Source organism: Rosa rugosa, chromosome 1 (assembly GCF_958449725.1).
Source record: "Rosa rugosa chromosome 1, drRosRugo1.1, whole genome shotgun sequence".
Classification (NCBI taxonomy): Eukaryota; Viridiplantae; Streptophyta; class Magnoliopsida; order Rosales; family Rosaceae; genus Rosa; species Rosa rugosa.
This window is the reverse complement of record NC_084820.1, coordinates 68,857,779-68,873,555: the sequence shown is the minus strand read 5'-3', so window position 1 is coordinate 68,873,555 and position 15,777 is coordinate 68,857,779. Positions and strand designations below refer to the sequence as shown.

General features: G+C 37.9%; 2 protein-coding genes across 2 annotated transcripts; one reads left to right on the top strand and one right to left on the bottom strand.

The window, feature by feature from the left end:
- Positions 1-241: 241 nt before the first annotated feature.
- On the bottom strand, positions 242-1,885 carry LOC133726434 (pentatricopeptide repeat-containing protein At3g28660-like). Its single transcript, XM_062153981.1, has one exon. The coding sequence runs from the start codon at positions 1,804-1,806 to the stop codon at positions 286-288; it is 1,521 nt and encodes a 506-aa protein (XP_062009965.1). The 5' UTR covers positions 1,807-1,885; the 3' UTR covers positions 242-285.
- An 8,825-nt stretch (positions 1,886-10,710) lies between these two features.
- Positions 10,711-14,998, top strand: LOC133746345 (uncharacterized). The gene is made up of 16 exons (XM_062174529.1): positions 10,711-10,906; positions 11,011-11,136; positions 11,227-11,286; positions 11,367-11,480; positions 11,561-11,648; positions 11,981-12,126; positions 12,204-12,305; positions 12,450-12,521; positions 12,598-12,697; positions 12,804-12,886; positions 13,304-13,381; positions 13,480-13,578; positions 13,679-13,729; positions 13,810-13,866; positions 13,971-14,012; positions 14,538-14,998. The coding sequence occupies exons 1-16, from the start codon at positions 10,763-10,765 to the stop codon at positions 14,631-14,633; spliced, it is 1,458 nt and encodes a 485-aa protein (XP_062030513.1). The 5' UTR covers positions 10,711-10,762; the 3' UTR covers positions 14,634-14,998.
- The last annotated feature ends 779 nt before the right edge of the window (positions 14,999-15,777 follow it).

Below are 15,777 nucleotides of genomic sequence, written 5' to 3'. Positions count from 1 at the left end.
GTCACTTTCAAGTTTATAATTGAGACACCAAGTGAAAGTATATGCAAGTTAACCATGAGTAGTCATTGTTGTCGAAAATTTGCAACCAGAATTGTTGCTACTGAAGTATATACCAGAACCTTCAACTAATGTAGAAGGGGTCCTGAGAATGTCAGGAATCAACAAAACTAAGAGTTTTCGAGATGTTGAAGAAGAAGCACGATTGTATGGCAAAAATGAATCCCTGAATACAATGAACAACTACGTAACTACAGCTAAAGTTCTTTTATATCTGTTTAACTAATTTTACAGTTCCTGAAATGAATCAGCTGATATTAGATCCAACATTGTACAAATCTGAACACGATGTGAATGGGATACATCTCCTGAAACAAACTCATTAACCTTCCCATCCACCTCTAGCATGCTGCAGCCTGGTGTCTTCTTGATTCCATTTTCACCAATCATCTTCCTTATCCTAAGTGCATCTTCACTTCTCCGGGCACCTAAATAAATGTTTGATAACTGAACATAAGCACCGACTTCTTCTCCCCTGTCATCATTTGCTAGCTGTAGAAGTTGTTCGACAGCAATCTCTGCAAGATCTACATTATTGTGGATACGGCACCCACTCAATAAAGCACCCCACACAGAAGCAAGCGGCTTCATGGGCATTCTTCTAATAAGCTCAAATGCATCACTTAATCGACCTGCTTTACACAGCAGGTCTATAACACAACTATAATGCTCGTGTTTGGGCACAATCCCATATTGAGCTTTCATGTTGTCCAACAGAGCCTTGCCCTTCTCAAGCAATCCTGCATGAGTACAGGCCATCAGTACTCCAAGAAGGACAACACCATCAGGCTTGATTCCATCATCTACCTGCATTCTCTCCAAGCAAGAAATTGCTTCTGCCGCATAACCATGCACTCCAAACGCTCCAATCATGGCTGACCACGACACCACATTCCTTTTCGCCATCCCCTCAAACACCTCCACGGCCAAATCAATACAACCACACTTGGCATACATATCAACAAGCGCCGTCCCAATAAACACATCAGAATCCAACCCTTTCCTCTTTGTAACATACTCATGAATCCACTTCCCCTGCCAAAGAGCCCCCAAATGAGCACACGCCGCGAGCCCCGTAGCCACACAAAAATCATCAGGCTCAAACCCACGCACCAACATATCCCGAAAAACCCTCAAAGCCTCAGAAGCCAAGCCACACTTCACATACCCATTCATGATCACATTCCACTGTACCATATCTCTCTCAGAAATTTCATCGAACACCTTGTGTGCATCCCCTAAAACCCTGCATTCCACATACAACCTCACAAGCGCAGTCTGAACATGAGCATCCACTATAACCATCCCATTCTTGACCACCCAACTATGAATCTGCCTCCCCGGAACAATCCAAGCGCAATTTACGCAACCCAAGATGACGAAATGAAACGTAAAATTATCGGGTTCTAAGTCGCTCTGGTTTAACATAAGCCGGAAGTAATGCATGGCCAGATAAGGCTCGGAGCTGGTGGAGTGGGCCCTGATCAGGGTGTTGTACATGTAGGTGTTGGGGGTCTGGACTTGGTTGAAGAGGAGAGAGGCGTATCCGAGATTGCCGGAGTCGGAGAGCGCGCAGAAGGCGATGAGTTTGCTGACGGCGTAGTTGTTGAGGTGGAGGCCGTGGGTGATGAAGACGGCGTGGCTGGGTTTGAGGATGCGCATGTTGGTGCAGCGTTGGGCTAAAGACATGCACCGCTTCCATGCTTGGATTCTGGTGTAGACCAGTTGCTTCATATGCGTCTGCTGCATTCTGGGCGCGCGCGCGCGCTATTGTGTGAGCAATCCAATTCAAATATTTTTTTTTTTTTTTTTTTTGGGTTAGGGCGGATTCCAAACTTTTTTTCAAAGCAAAAAAGATGGTTCAATCCTTGTTTAACAAATCAAAATATTGCGTGGTATAGAGCATCAATGACCTTCTTTTAGATGATTTAATTGTTAATTAAATATTTATTTACATGTTATTTGAACCTTAACAGTTGACCTCTAAAAAGCATTGAAGTTCTAGAGTATTGTGAAATTTTTGATCGAGACATGTTAGATGATTAGATAAACCAAGCGTGAATAGTTTTCATTTTTCAAGAACAAATTGGAAGGGGCTTGGAACAGATTTTGGTAGTTGCGAAGTCTTTGAATGTCAAATATTTTGCTATAACACACGTCTTTTGGATTTGTTCAAACAACCTAAAATATGTTCCAAGCCATCATTGGAGGGGTTCAGAAAAACTGTTGCTGGAGCGAAGCAATTACCCATTCAAACTAGGTTTCTACGATGGGTTGAAATTTGGCCCAATTTATGCCAAAATCTCTTATGTCTTTCGATCACAAATCACTTTTTTTCAATCTCTCGAGATTTTATACACGGTGTTAAGGAAGACCCTACAATCTCACAAAAAGTAATAACATAATCTTAGACACTAATTTTTTTCTTTTTCTTTTTTGAACCTTTTTTTTTAGTAAATGAAGATTTCATTAATCGCATGCCCAAACGGCACTTACAAAATTCCCAGAGACGGGAATCATGCACCATTCGCTTAAGACATCGAAACTCACTTAAACAAGGAGCCTAGCAAACTACAACATTACCATACAAAGAGATTTCAAAACTTCTGTTGCCAATGCGCTCAATTGCGGTGCGTCAGAAGCTTCTACTATCAAGATGTAAAAGAAAACATCATAATCTGCAGGCTAACACCACCTAACTACACCCGTTAGTGCTCATTAAGTAACTAACAAGCATAGATCCCTAAAAAGGGTTATTGAAAGTAAAAACTTACTAACATTCTACAGGCCTAGGTCTAACACTTGGCCTAAAAGACAAAGCAATAACCTAAAGCCCAACTGGAAGAAAAACAGCCCAAGACTCAGCAGACCGTCCCAGCAAAGGCCCAGACACCCTAGGTCACCGCCGCCACCACGGTCACCACCACCAAAACCAGAAAAACAATTGTGGCTCCTTCCCACAACGCCGCCACCCACGAGGCTGAAACAGAATCGGGCAAACTGAAGAAGATCCGAAAATCTAAAGGGTTCGGACAACTCAATCCCCAAAACCGCCACAACTCCAACCGATGTCATCGCCGCTAGGATTTGTACCAAAAGCCGTTCTGTGAATCAGTGCCTACAACCACCATAGCCATGAAACCGCAAGTCTGGAACTCCATTCGACTTCTCTGCTGCAATCTCCAAGCCCAACACTCCTATAAGGCCTTAGGCTTGCAATAGAGAGCAACACTCGTCCAGCAGCGTGAAGCATCACACCATCAACATGGCCAAGGCGACCTCCGATGATGGGGCGCCGCCGCCGGACGAGAAATACCTTTGCGAGGTTCTGGAAACCAAATAGAGGTGCCGATGGTCTTCGTAGGAAGAGTTTGAGAGTTTTCCTTTTCAAACCATTAAGTAGCCATTAGTATGTAGTATAGTAGAAGTTGGTTCAAAACTGCAAACCAATAGCCCAAAGACCAACCATGAACCCTAAAAGCAACCATATTCTATTGCTCAAACAAGAGTTGTTTTGCCTAAAAGTGTAAAAGAAAATTCTTCAAAGGCTTGGAATATGTTTTTTTTGCAGTTGGAAATTAATTTCACACATTTCTATGCTCGTAATTGCATTCTAAACATTAGAATTAAGCTAATCTCCAAACAAATTAATATGTAATTAATCAATTTTTGTTTATATATAAAAAATAAGCGCAGATGTGGATTTTGAAATAAAATGACGCGAAAATGGTAAAAATTGAATTTTCGATGAAATGACGAGATGGTAGATATCTTAACTAAGCAATTAAGCTTAATTGATTAATTAACTAATTAGTAATTAAGCTTAGGGAAAATGCCTCTTTACCTAAATTCTAGAGACATTAGCCCCCCAGCTAATTATTAGTTTTCACCACCAGATGTCTATTTTGTTTCCTAAAACCCAATGAAGTTTTTATTTTTATTTTTTTAGGACTATTTTGCCCTTACCTATTTGTCACATAAATAGAGAAAGTGGAAGAGAGAGATGTCATAGAAGACTTTGCTAGAGTTCGTTGTAAACCTTGCCGGAAGCCGGTCACAGGACCTCGCCCGAGGTCACTAGACTTCACCAGAGATCCCCAAAAAGGTCGTCGGAGATCTCATAAGTCACCGAGATGTCGCTGGAGACTTTATTGTTTGGTTTTAGTTTTAGTTTGCAATTCATTTAGAAATTCACAAATCCGAACAAAACTCTACCTTTCATTGTGCACAACCATCACGAGGCTCTTAGTTTTGAACTTTTGATTACGCTTTGGTGAGAATAAAAGCCGAGCATTGCTAAGGCTTGGTGCCTTACATTAGCGTTTTTGTTTATTTTATTTTATTTTTATTTTTTTCTTTGGTTGTTTCATGTCTATCATGTCATCTGATTCTACAGATTGTGCAGATACAGCCCAGATTGAACCTATCAACTATAAAGTGGCACTGACCATACCTCAATGGAAGCAAGTAATGCAGCAGGAGTTTGATGCACTGCAACAACAACAAACTCGGACCCTTGTGCCTCTACCTCCCCATAAGAACTTAGTATCATGCAAATTGATTTTCAAACTAAAGAGAAATGTTGATGGCTCGATCTCTAAGCACAAGGCCAGGTTAGTTGCAAGGGGGTTTAGTCAAGAATTTGGTGTCGACTATGAAGAAACCTTTTCTCCAGTGGTTAGACATACAACTGTTAGGCTTATTCTCAGTTTGGCTGCTCACTATGGTTGGAGATTACATCAAATGGATGTTAAAAATGCATTCTTACATGGACAACTTAATGAGGAAGTGCATATGTCTCAACCTGGTGGTTTTGAAAGCTCTCAATTTCCTTCACATGTTTGCAAATTACAGAAATCACTCTATGGATTAAAGCAAGCACCAAGGGCATGGAATGAGAGATTTATTGCATTTTTGCCATCTATTAGATTTAAATCATCTCATGCAGATCCATCTCTGTTCATCAAAACATCACTTACCTAATAGGTTTATCTCTTACTTTATTTTGACGATATTATAATTACTAGAGACAATGAACAACTAATCTCAGAGGTCAAAGCTACTATCCAACAAGAATTTGATATGAAAGATTTAGGAGATCTACACTTCTTTCTTGGTTTGGAAATTCAATATGTTGCAGGGGTTCTCTTTCTTTCTCAACATAAATATGCTAAAGACTTGTTACACAAGGCTGGAATGGATGCTTGTCATACTCATCTTACACTCTGCCAATCTGGAATCAAATTGCTCAAGGATGCTGGTACACCTTTATCTTCTAGTGATATTCCTCATTTCAGGAGTTTAGTTGGCTGCTTGCAATACTTAACCTTCACAAGACCTGACATTGCATATAGTGTCAATACTGTGCATCAGTTCTTACATAATCCTTCAGATGTTCATCTCAATGCTGCTAAACGGATACTTAGATATGTCAAAGGCACTATGCATCATGGCATTTTATTCAGAAAGCAATCATCTACTGTGCCTTTGTGCCTGCAAGCCTATTGTGATGCAGATTGGGCAGGAGATCCAAATGATAGAAAGTTCACAACTGGATTTGTTATTCTCCTATATAACTCTCCAGTCTCATGGTGTAGTAAGAAACAAATTGTTGTCTCCAGGTCTTCCACATAGGCCGAGTATCGAAGCATGGTTGACACGACATCCGAATTACAATGGCTCAAACACTTACTTACTGATTTACAAATTTATCTTCCTCAAGTACCTACATTGCATTGTGACAATATATCTGCCTTAGCACTAGCTTCTAATCCAGTTCATCATTCCAAGATGAAACATGTTGAAGTTGATGTTCACTTTACCAGAGATAAAGTCAAGGATGGTTCCATCACACTTCAGTTTGTCTCCACTCAAGAACAACCTGCAGATATTTTTACTAAAGGTCTCTGTTCCCCTCAGCATTCATACTTGTGCAGCAGCTTGATGGTTGTTTCACCACCCATCCAGCTAAAGGGGGGTGTTAGTGCAAGTATAGTAGCTTAAGCAGTAAGAAAAGCTAGTTAGAATGGTTGTTAGCTAATTCTCAGATGAGTGACAAGTGTCATGTTTCTGTATGTTAGATTAGGTCTCTCTCTTACTATAAATACCTACACAGCTGTAATAATTTCATTATGTCCAAAATCCAATATAACAGAAATCTGTTTTGAGATATTTTCTCTCTACTCTTCGTTTTCTTCATGCTTCCCTTCAGAGTAAGTGGCTGTATGGTTTAGTTAATTCTCTATTTTTTTTTATAATGGTTTTAGTTAGGGCAATGATATAGGGCCTCAATGAGGCCTAAAATTTGTGGCCTCAAATCCTAGGTGTCATGCCATGTAAACAAATACAAATTTTATTTTCAATTCCACATGATAAATCTTGCCACATCATACTATTGCAACACCAATTTTACCATTTTATATTTCATTTTAGATGTTAGGGGATGAATCAATTATATTAATGAATTAAATTAGGTGACCAAAAAAAAAAGATAAGCTATTAATTATGTATTAATTTAAGATATGTCTACAAATTCTTTGACAAATATTTTTCTTCATTTAATTAAATTATTTGCTATAATTTTTCTTTCCAAATAGCATCAATATAGTCAAGAAATAGGCATTAACTTTTCTTTCAAATATTGATTAATTTCATCCAAAAAAATAGCATTAATAAATTGAATTTGGAAAATACGTATGTCTAAATTAAGAGGTAAGAAAAAATTCCAACAATTAATTATCATCTACAAATCTAAATATAAGGGAAAAAAACAAACAAAAAATAATAAACTCAAATATAACGTGCCCTAACTACATAAAGAGAGAGAAAAATGAACAAAAGAATATATATAATCATATGAATATGTATTTTTCACATTATATTTTCAAAATTTACAGGAACCCAACAAAGGTTGAATTCATATACATATGTTATACAAATCTATTGATCGAGTGTATGTGCAAATCTAGTGACTGAATTACATGAATTTTTTTCTATTCTTGATTGAAGAAAAAAATTGTTGTTTAAATCTAAGCATGAGTGTAATGAAAAGAAAAAATGAAAAAAAAAAACAAAATAATTTTTGTTTAGAAGAAAGCCAAAATAACTTAGATTTATTATATTTTGGAAGGATAAGATGGTCTTTTTCTCAAGAATTACATGTCATGATTTGATAAATTGGTAATGTGTGTAGGTGACATGACATGACACCTAAGATTGAGGCCACAAATCTTAGCCTCAATGAGGCCACAAATCATTTTCCTTTTAGTTAATCCTTGAGCAATACAAGTGGGTTCTGTTTCATACAGAGTCTTGCATGTGAGCTCACATGGCAACCAAAAATTTATTTATTTATTTTTTTTTTTTTTGAAAAGGGCCGGTGCGGCTGCCCTCACGCCTTCATTAATGAAACTGTCGAATACAAGGGGGGGACATTTAGCCTAAACCCCTGATTACAATAAGCATAAAGAGTACGACCCGAAATGATATCAGGAAACTCTACAAAAAACATGTATTCAAAAAAGCACCAATTAGCAAAGAGCGCACTACTGGCTTCTCCATTTGCTTTAACATTGCGGTGACATAACAGAAAGATCATACCAAAAATTTATTTTCTTACATCTTCGAAATTATGCCTAGATGGTAAGAAAGATCATACAACATTTCCATGACGTGGAAACCAATCACACGATTTTTTTAGCACTAAAAGTAACTATTTTTCAATTTTTCTTTTTAGCAAACTACATATACCCCCTTGATAGGATTTCAAAACACAAAAAACTCCACAACATTTGGTTTTGAACATTTAAGGACAAAAGTTTACACTTAAGGACAATATGCTCTCCACTTGCCACATGTTATGAGTTAATTTACTTTTTTACCCTTAACTACTTATTTTGACTTGTAATCCCTTTATAAGGATTAAATCTTACAAATAAGGACAATCTGCTCTCCACTTGCCACATGTCATGAGTTAATTTACTTTTTTACCTTTAATTACTCATTTTGACTTCTAATCCCTTTATATTACTCTTTTTTTTTCCGAGAATAATCCTTTTATGTTACTTTTTTTTTTCCTTGAGAATAATCCGTTTATGTTATTTTTTTTTCCCCTTAACTACTCATTTTGACTTCTAATCCCTTTATATTACTTTTTTTTCTTTTTCTGAGAATAATCCCTTTATGCTACTTTTTTTTTCTGAGAATAATCTGTTTATATACTTTATATTACTTTTTTTTTTCTGCGAATAATCCATTTATGTTACTTCTCAAAAGCAAAAAAAAAAAAAAAAAAAAAAAAAAAGACATCTTTCTTCTACACGTTGCTAAGAGAAAGAATCTCAGACCTCACTCTCCTACTACTCTCATCTCATCGCCTAATCCTACTATTGCACTCGTCCAATCCTGCTACTGTACTCGCTGCACTCATACTCGTCAAGTTCTGCTACTGCACTCATCATCGCCTAATCCTGCTACTGCACTCGTCCAATCCTGTTATTGCACTTGTACTCTTGTCCTGCTACTGCACTCGTCATCGCTTAATCCTGTTACTGCACTCGTCTAATCTCGCTACTGCACTCGCTGCACTCATACTCGTCCAGTTCTGCTACTGCACTTGTACTATTGTCCTGCTACTGCACTCGTCATCGCTTAATCTTGCTACTGCACTCATACTCGTCCAGTAACAGGAGCAGTAGCAGTAGTAGTAGCACGAGCAGGAGCAGTAACAGGAGTAATTATATCATTTCAATTTGAACAGTAGCAGATCATATCATTGATAGTAGCCGATCATATCATTGAACCAAATAACAATCCCGCTACTGCACTCATACTCTTCCAGTTCTGCTACTGCACTCGTCATCGCCTAATCCTGCTACTTCACTCGTCCAATCCCGCTACTGCACTCATACTCGTCCAGTTCTGCTACTCGTGTTCTGCTACTGCACTCATCATCGCCTAATCCTGCTACTGCACTCATACTCGTCCACTTCTACTACTGCACTTGTACTCGTGTTCTGCTACATTTTCTTTTTCTTAATAACACACAACTACATTCTTGTACTATGCTAAGAACATCAATAGGTTCAAATGCAACCGAAAAAAAGCATGAATTGTATGCATAATATAACAAGTAATAGCAGTAGCAGAAGCAATTAGATCTGTCAATTCATGAATGAAATTGAAGCCTCCGATTAAATCTCGGGTAGCAGAAGCAATAGCAGTAGCAGGAGTAGGATTATGAGCAGTAGCAGGAGCAGTAACACGAACAGTAGCAGTAGCAGTAGCAATAGCAAAATTTAGAGTTTCAAGGCACATATAGAAATAGGTAAATACCCAATGCCTATTCTGCACCATGCTTTCAAATACCTTTATACTATGGTAATTAACAATCATTCTACTATGCCAAAAAAAAATAAAAAACCACGAAATTGTGAACCATACTATACAAATTTGTCAGGGATATGTAAATCCCTTTCTGTCCCACCCTCCAGGGGCTTATTAGTTTATTGCTCATGTTATTGCACGTAATACTTTCCTTCTTCGCCTATTTGACACCTAATCCTCCACACTAATACCATTTACTTCTTCACGTTTCAAGATCCCTCTTCGTTTTCAGGACCATCTCTATTTAATACTTCTACTTTAGAAGGAACCAAAGAAGAAAAGCCATGACTACCTTGCTGATTCACTTGGTTCTTCTAAGCTTTACCTTGTTCCTGCTCTTACCATTTTCCCAGTCTGCAGATGTTAAGTATTGCGGTCAGTCTCTCTTTCACTTTGATTTCTTTCTAACAATTTTCTTTGTTCCTTTTCTAGTATTTTCACCTCCATTTCGGTCTCGGTGCTTTTGCGAACCAGCCTTTGATTCTCGATCGGGTTTCGGCATAGGCTTTCCGGGAGGCGTATCGGATTGTCCTCTGGAACTTGTGCTTCTTCCTCTTCTCTTTGTACCTCATCACCTCGCAATCCACTCCGCTCAGCTGAGTCGTCGTCGCCGGAGCAGCGGTTACGCCGGATTCCACGCCGTTGTGGTTCACATTTCGGATGAACGAATATGAAATGCCGGACAATGAATTTCCGTCGAGAACAACTCCCACATCAAAAGAGGATGACGAGACCTGAAAATCAAAAAATTTAACTGCAAAATCATTATAGAAAATCCAAAAATTTGTTCAAGCAAGAACAAAAATGAGCAAAATGAGCGTTTTGGGGCATGGGGTTTCTGTTTTGGGGTTCTAGGCTTCAAGTTTTAATTTTGGGGGTTGGGTATTAAGGCAATGCGCGTAAATTTTGATAAAAATTAAGTATTTTGGTCATTTTACATTAAAATTGGGAGTCAGGATTGCATCATTTAGCTTTTGGGCCTGGGCTCATGTCCTTATTTGTATAAATCTTTTTGAAAGTGAGTTTTCTGTGTTTATATCTTTGGTCATGTGCTACTATGTAATTTTCTATTTTCTTTTGTTGAAAACCTTGAAAAGGAATTGTTACAGACATCTCACACATCGGAGCCCAAAAGCCCACAGCTCAATAGGCAACGCCTGATGGAGCCTTACCCCAAGGTCCAACGGGTTTCCACGTATTACTGCCACGTCACGACCCCACCATAACATCCATGCTCCCACACACACTTAATAGTCTGTCGTCGTTCATCCATACCAACAGTTCAGTCTAAACAAAAATATACAGAAAGCGCCTATGAGGTATGAGCCTCCCTTTGGCGCGCTTCGTCCTTCCCTCTAGGCTCTTCTCAGAAGCCGCAACTACCGGAAAACGTAACGGTCGTCTTATTTCAACCCTCAAGAAAAGGAAATTTACTTCAGCTGCCACCCACAGAGCTCAACACAAGGTATAACACCAACATCATTTCTCAGACTTTTCATGTTCGTTTTTTATTTTTTATTTTTTATTTTACTGATGGAAATATATATATGTGAATTATTTGATGGGTAGGCAGGTGAAGAGGTATTGGTGGTAGTTGGAGCTGGAGCAGCTGGGGTTTATGGAGCAATTAGAGCTAAAACCCTGGCTCCTAATCTCAATGTGGTGCTCATTGAGAAAGCAAGGCCCCTAGCCAAGGTTTTGTTTTGATTATGTATAGTTTTCATGTTCTGATCATTTCGCATTTGTTTCGGTGTCGATTTGATTTGTATGTATCTACAAACTTAGGTGAAAGTTTCTGGGGGAGGAAGGTGCAATGTGACAAATGGGCATTGTATTGAAGCCATGGTAATACATACATGGGTTTTATATTGAAATTTGAGCATTTTTGATGAAATGGTGTTTAGAGTGATGATTTTGGGTCATAGATGTTGGCAGAAAATTATCCGAGGGGTCATAAAGAATTGAAAGGAGCGTTCTTCAACACGCACGGGCCGGTGGATACCATGACTTGGTTTTCTGACCATGGGGTGGAGCTGAAGGTTGTGTATTATACCACATGTTGTTTTTGCTTGAAATATATTTGTTGTGCATTTTATAATGTGATCTCAACTGATGACAGACTGAGGATGATGGAAGGGTGTTTCCTGTCAGCAACAGTTCGTCTACGATTATTGATTGTCTCATGTCTGAATCGACGCGGTTGGGAGGTATGTTTTGTCCACCAATTGCATGACAATTGCTATTAGATTATATTTTGTTTTGTTTACATTCTTATGTTTCACATCTAAGATTGTCTGCTAATTTTGATACCAAACTATTAAGCTTTTAATTGGAATTCATATAGCAGACTAGTTTCCAGGATGTTAATGTCATTAATCACCAAGTATGTTGTTGTTTCATAATGATAACTAAATGATCTTGTATACTTCTTCCTCAGTCTTATAATAATTTTGTGGTATCCAAATTATGATGCTTGAGTGGCGTTGTTCTAATATTAACTTGCAAGTTGTTTCTGCTGAAATTTGTGTTCCTCAACCAGTTTCTCTGCAGACCGGAAAAGCTGTGATAACTGCATCTCCTACTGATGGTGGAAAATTTCTTCTAGGCATTGAAAAGCGTACACCCAGTTCTGTTGAATATGTTGAAGCTGATTATCTTTTGATTGCCAGCGGTAATGGCAAGCAGGTTGTGATTAACTGTTTTTCCTTTGTGTCGTGACGTTGATAGGTTAATTTCATGACATGACTTTGTTCTTCTTACAGGGTTACAGTCTTGCATCTCAGCTTGGTCATTCAATTGTCGATCCCGTACCAAGTCTATTTACTTTCAAGATTGAGGATCCACAGCTGGCCGACTTGTCAGGGGTAATTATCTTCATAATAATCAAGTGCTTGCAACATATCAAATGTTAACAATCATTGTCTGATGCCTGCTGTTGCTTATATAACATGTAGAATTAAGAGAAACAAGCTTTTCTGTGGTTCTTAACCTTTTCTTTTAACATTCAGATTACATTCCCTAAAGTCAAGGCAAAGCTGAAAACAGAGAATGCCCAAAGGAATATACCACAGCTTACACAGGCATGTTTTATTTTGTTGTCAGCATTTCATATTTCAATAATGCATGTGTCATACAGAAAAGTATTTGGAACTGTAGGTTGGACCTGTGTTAGTCACACACTGGGGATTCAGTGGGCCAGCAATTCTTCGCTTATCTGCTTGGGGTGCCTGTGTTTTATCCTGTACAGGTTACAAAGGCAAGGAAATTTCTTCTTTATTGTTTATCCACTCATTTTTGTGCCCACATTTTTTTTTTCTTAAACTTTGACCGTCTTTTCTCAACTTGGTAGTGTTTGAATGCAGGAACTCTTATTCTGGACTTTACACCTGATGTGCATATAGAAGATGTGAAATCAATCCTCACACAACACAAAAATAAGTTTGTGGTACTCCTTTATCTTTTTACTTTCTGCTGAATTTATATTTTTCTGTTTAACTAAAGGGCATTGCAGAAGTGGAGCTAGTCTGTCTGTGGATTGGTGGATTGTATATATTTGAGACTAATAATTCAAAATGCTTCCTTAGTTCAAAATATAACCAGCATATATAAGTCAGCATTTAAACGAGAACAAATAATTATTTGCAAAACTTTTCTGTGAAATAGTGACGACATATGCCTCAAACTTGAACTTTTTAAAGGTACAAGTTTACATGATGAAACTTGATATAGTCTTCTTAACAATTTTTATTAGGACTTCGACACAATATGATTTTTTTTTTTTTTAAAGCTTCATGGTTCCTTGTATTACCATATGCTGTGTCTGAATTAACAATTCTCTTGATTGTTGCCTATACCCCTGCAGAAGCAAAAGGTAGCTAATTCATATCCTACAGAATTTGGCCTTGTGAAGAGATTTTGGAAATATATATTGGGTCGCCAGGTTTGATATTTTTTCAATTTCTAAGTGTGAACATGATATATTGTAGTTTAAAAGAGAAATTAGCATGATAGATTATCTTTCCAATTTTTCATGGCCAGGGTTTACTTGGTGATATCTTGTGGGCATCCATCTCAAAGGACTCATTAGTTTCTATTGCTCATATGCTAAAGCACTGTGACTTTTCTGTTAAAGGAAAGGTATGATTCTGCAAAACTAATCAGCAAGACCCCCTCTCTCTTTTTCCTTTAAAATATAAATCTTTCAAAATTTACTGATATATATGCTTCTTTGGTGAAGAGTCAATATAAGGATGAATTTGTCACTGCTGGTGGTGTTCCACTTTCTGAGGTCTGTCTGTCTGTCTCTCTCTCTCTGTTCTGATTCATATTTACCATTGGTAATTAATTATGTTTCTTGCTTTGGTAAAGATATCATTGAACACAATGGAAAGCAAAATACAGTCACGCCTATTCTTTGCAGGGGAGGTAGTTGTCATTCACTATTATTTTCCCCTTTATAAAAAAAATAGAGTTCACGTGTATATTCATGCTGTCCTACTTGTGTTACTAAAACATAAAAAAAATTGCAGGTATTGAATGTTGATGGGATAACTGGTGGTTTCAATTTTCAGGTAAAAATCCTGTCCTATAAATGAAATGACATATTACTGTCACACAAATATGCTGTTGGTATATAACTGTAGTATGCTAGAATATCAATTTTAAATTTCCAGAGCTCTACTTGTAAATGAACTCTATCCAAGGTCAGGGAGTGATATGTTTTTGCTATGGAAATATATGCATTGGGTTCCATAGTCAAACATTCTACTCATAACAACCATTACTAGAGGATTTTCATGTAATATCTAGATAAAGTGGTCTTTCAACCTTCTCCCCCAATTCTTTGACCTTTTCAAGCATGTTACATACGTTTCTTTCTTTGTTTGGTAACCGAAATCGCAACTGGCATGGTGCACTAGTCAAAGAGGAAAAAGTTAAAGTATTAACCATGGCATCATTTGGTTTAACATCATGTCAATTGTCGGTCCTGCCTTCCAATTTAGAATTTCATATGTTTAAGCCTACATCTCACCATCTGTTATTTGTTAGTTTAATCGTTGCTCAATTCTCACTGGACTGTTTTGTTTATGTTGCAGAATGCTTGGTCTGGGGGATATATTGCGGGAACTAGTATCGGTAAACAAGCGGTTAGTGCTAAACTCTGTGAGGCGAATTCAGTAAGCAATTTCTAGTGATGATAATGGGAAGACTTGGGACACAAGTATTTGCTAACCAGTGCTGACCTAGTATAGTTGGTTAAACTACCAAATGCTCGTTTTTGAAGTACCCTGTTTAACATGTGAACCCTCCCAACAATATTGTTAGCCAATCTTAATCGTGAACAAATATGTCGACCGACTGCGTTCAATGAACAAATGGACGTTTCTGCGTACAGTATGCTTCATGTTCATGATTTTGAAAGGTGCATATACTAAGGTGAATGGTCGACAAAGTTAATTCTCAATCGATTGCCTTTTTCGCTTTGTATAAAGAGACATTAGTAGCTGTCGACTTCAGTAGCTTGTACATTCTACAGTTCTGCTAAAATTGCTTCCTAGTTCCTACAATGTACTTCATGCATGACCATGCATGCTCTCCCAGAAAGTCGCATTCTGCCCTCTCTACAGTTCAAACTACTGGACCCTGTTCTCCGATCCTGTGCATGCTATTGACTGTATCGACGATTACGAGTGTTGTTGGCGGCGAAGACGACAAAGTGGTCTTGCCACAACTACCGGCTACAGTACCTGAGCCCCGGTAGCAGGAGCCATTCCTTGACTTTTTGACCACGTTGCACTTTGAATCCGTAAGTCTGTAACATGATATTCTCGTGCCTATTAATTTTGAGTTTCCATCTATACTGACTAGTCAACCTTGCGGTCCAACAAAAAATTCCCTGGGCGGTCTGGCAATTGACCAAATGGCCCTTAGACAAGCAAACAAAAAATTAAATCTACAAGGATTTGGTGTCCACACCTCAGTGTGTTTCCTGCCTTTGGATTTGTCCCTATCTTATCATGAAATCCAAGTTCGCAGGTCCAATGTTTGTGTATCATCACTATCATGTGTGATGTGCCCACAAAAAAAAATCTTGGATTCTCACCATTAAATAGTGAACTCATAGCCTCAGGTTTTTCTGCATTACTACAACATAATATTATTCTATAATTTCGATTGAAAATTCTTCTACTGGCCATGAGCATTTATTAGGTGATTTAAGATTGTAAGTTCTATTTATAGTTAATTATTATTAATATTTTTTTTTTAAAGTGTATTTGATGTCATCCGGTCGTTCATTCATGTTGATGTAAGTGCACGTCGGTGCTCTGAATCATC

Coding starts and splice junctions, on each gene's coding strand:
- LOC133746345 (XM_062174529.1), top strand. CDS start 10,763: ATGAGCCTCCCTTTGGCGCGCTTCGTCCTTCCCTCTAGGCTCTTCTCA. Junction 12,887..13,303: donor AACACAAAAATAAGTTTGTG/GTACTCCTTTAT, acceptor ATACCCCTGCAG/AAGCAAAAGGTAGCTAATTC. Junction 13,382..13,479: donor AATATATATTGGGTCGCCAG/GTTTGATATTTT, acceptor TTTCATGGCCAG/GGTTTACTTGGTGATATCTT.
- LOC133726434 (XM_062153981.1), bottom strand. CDS start 1,806: ATGCAGCAGACGCATATGAAGCAACTGGTCTACACCAGAATCCAAGCA.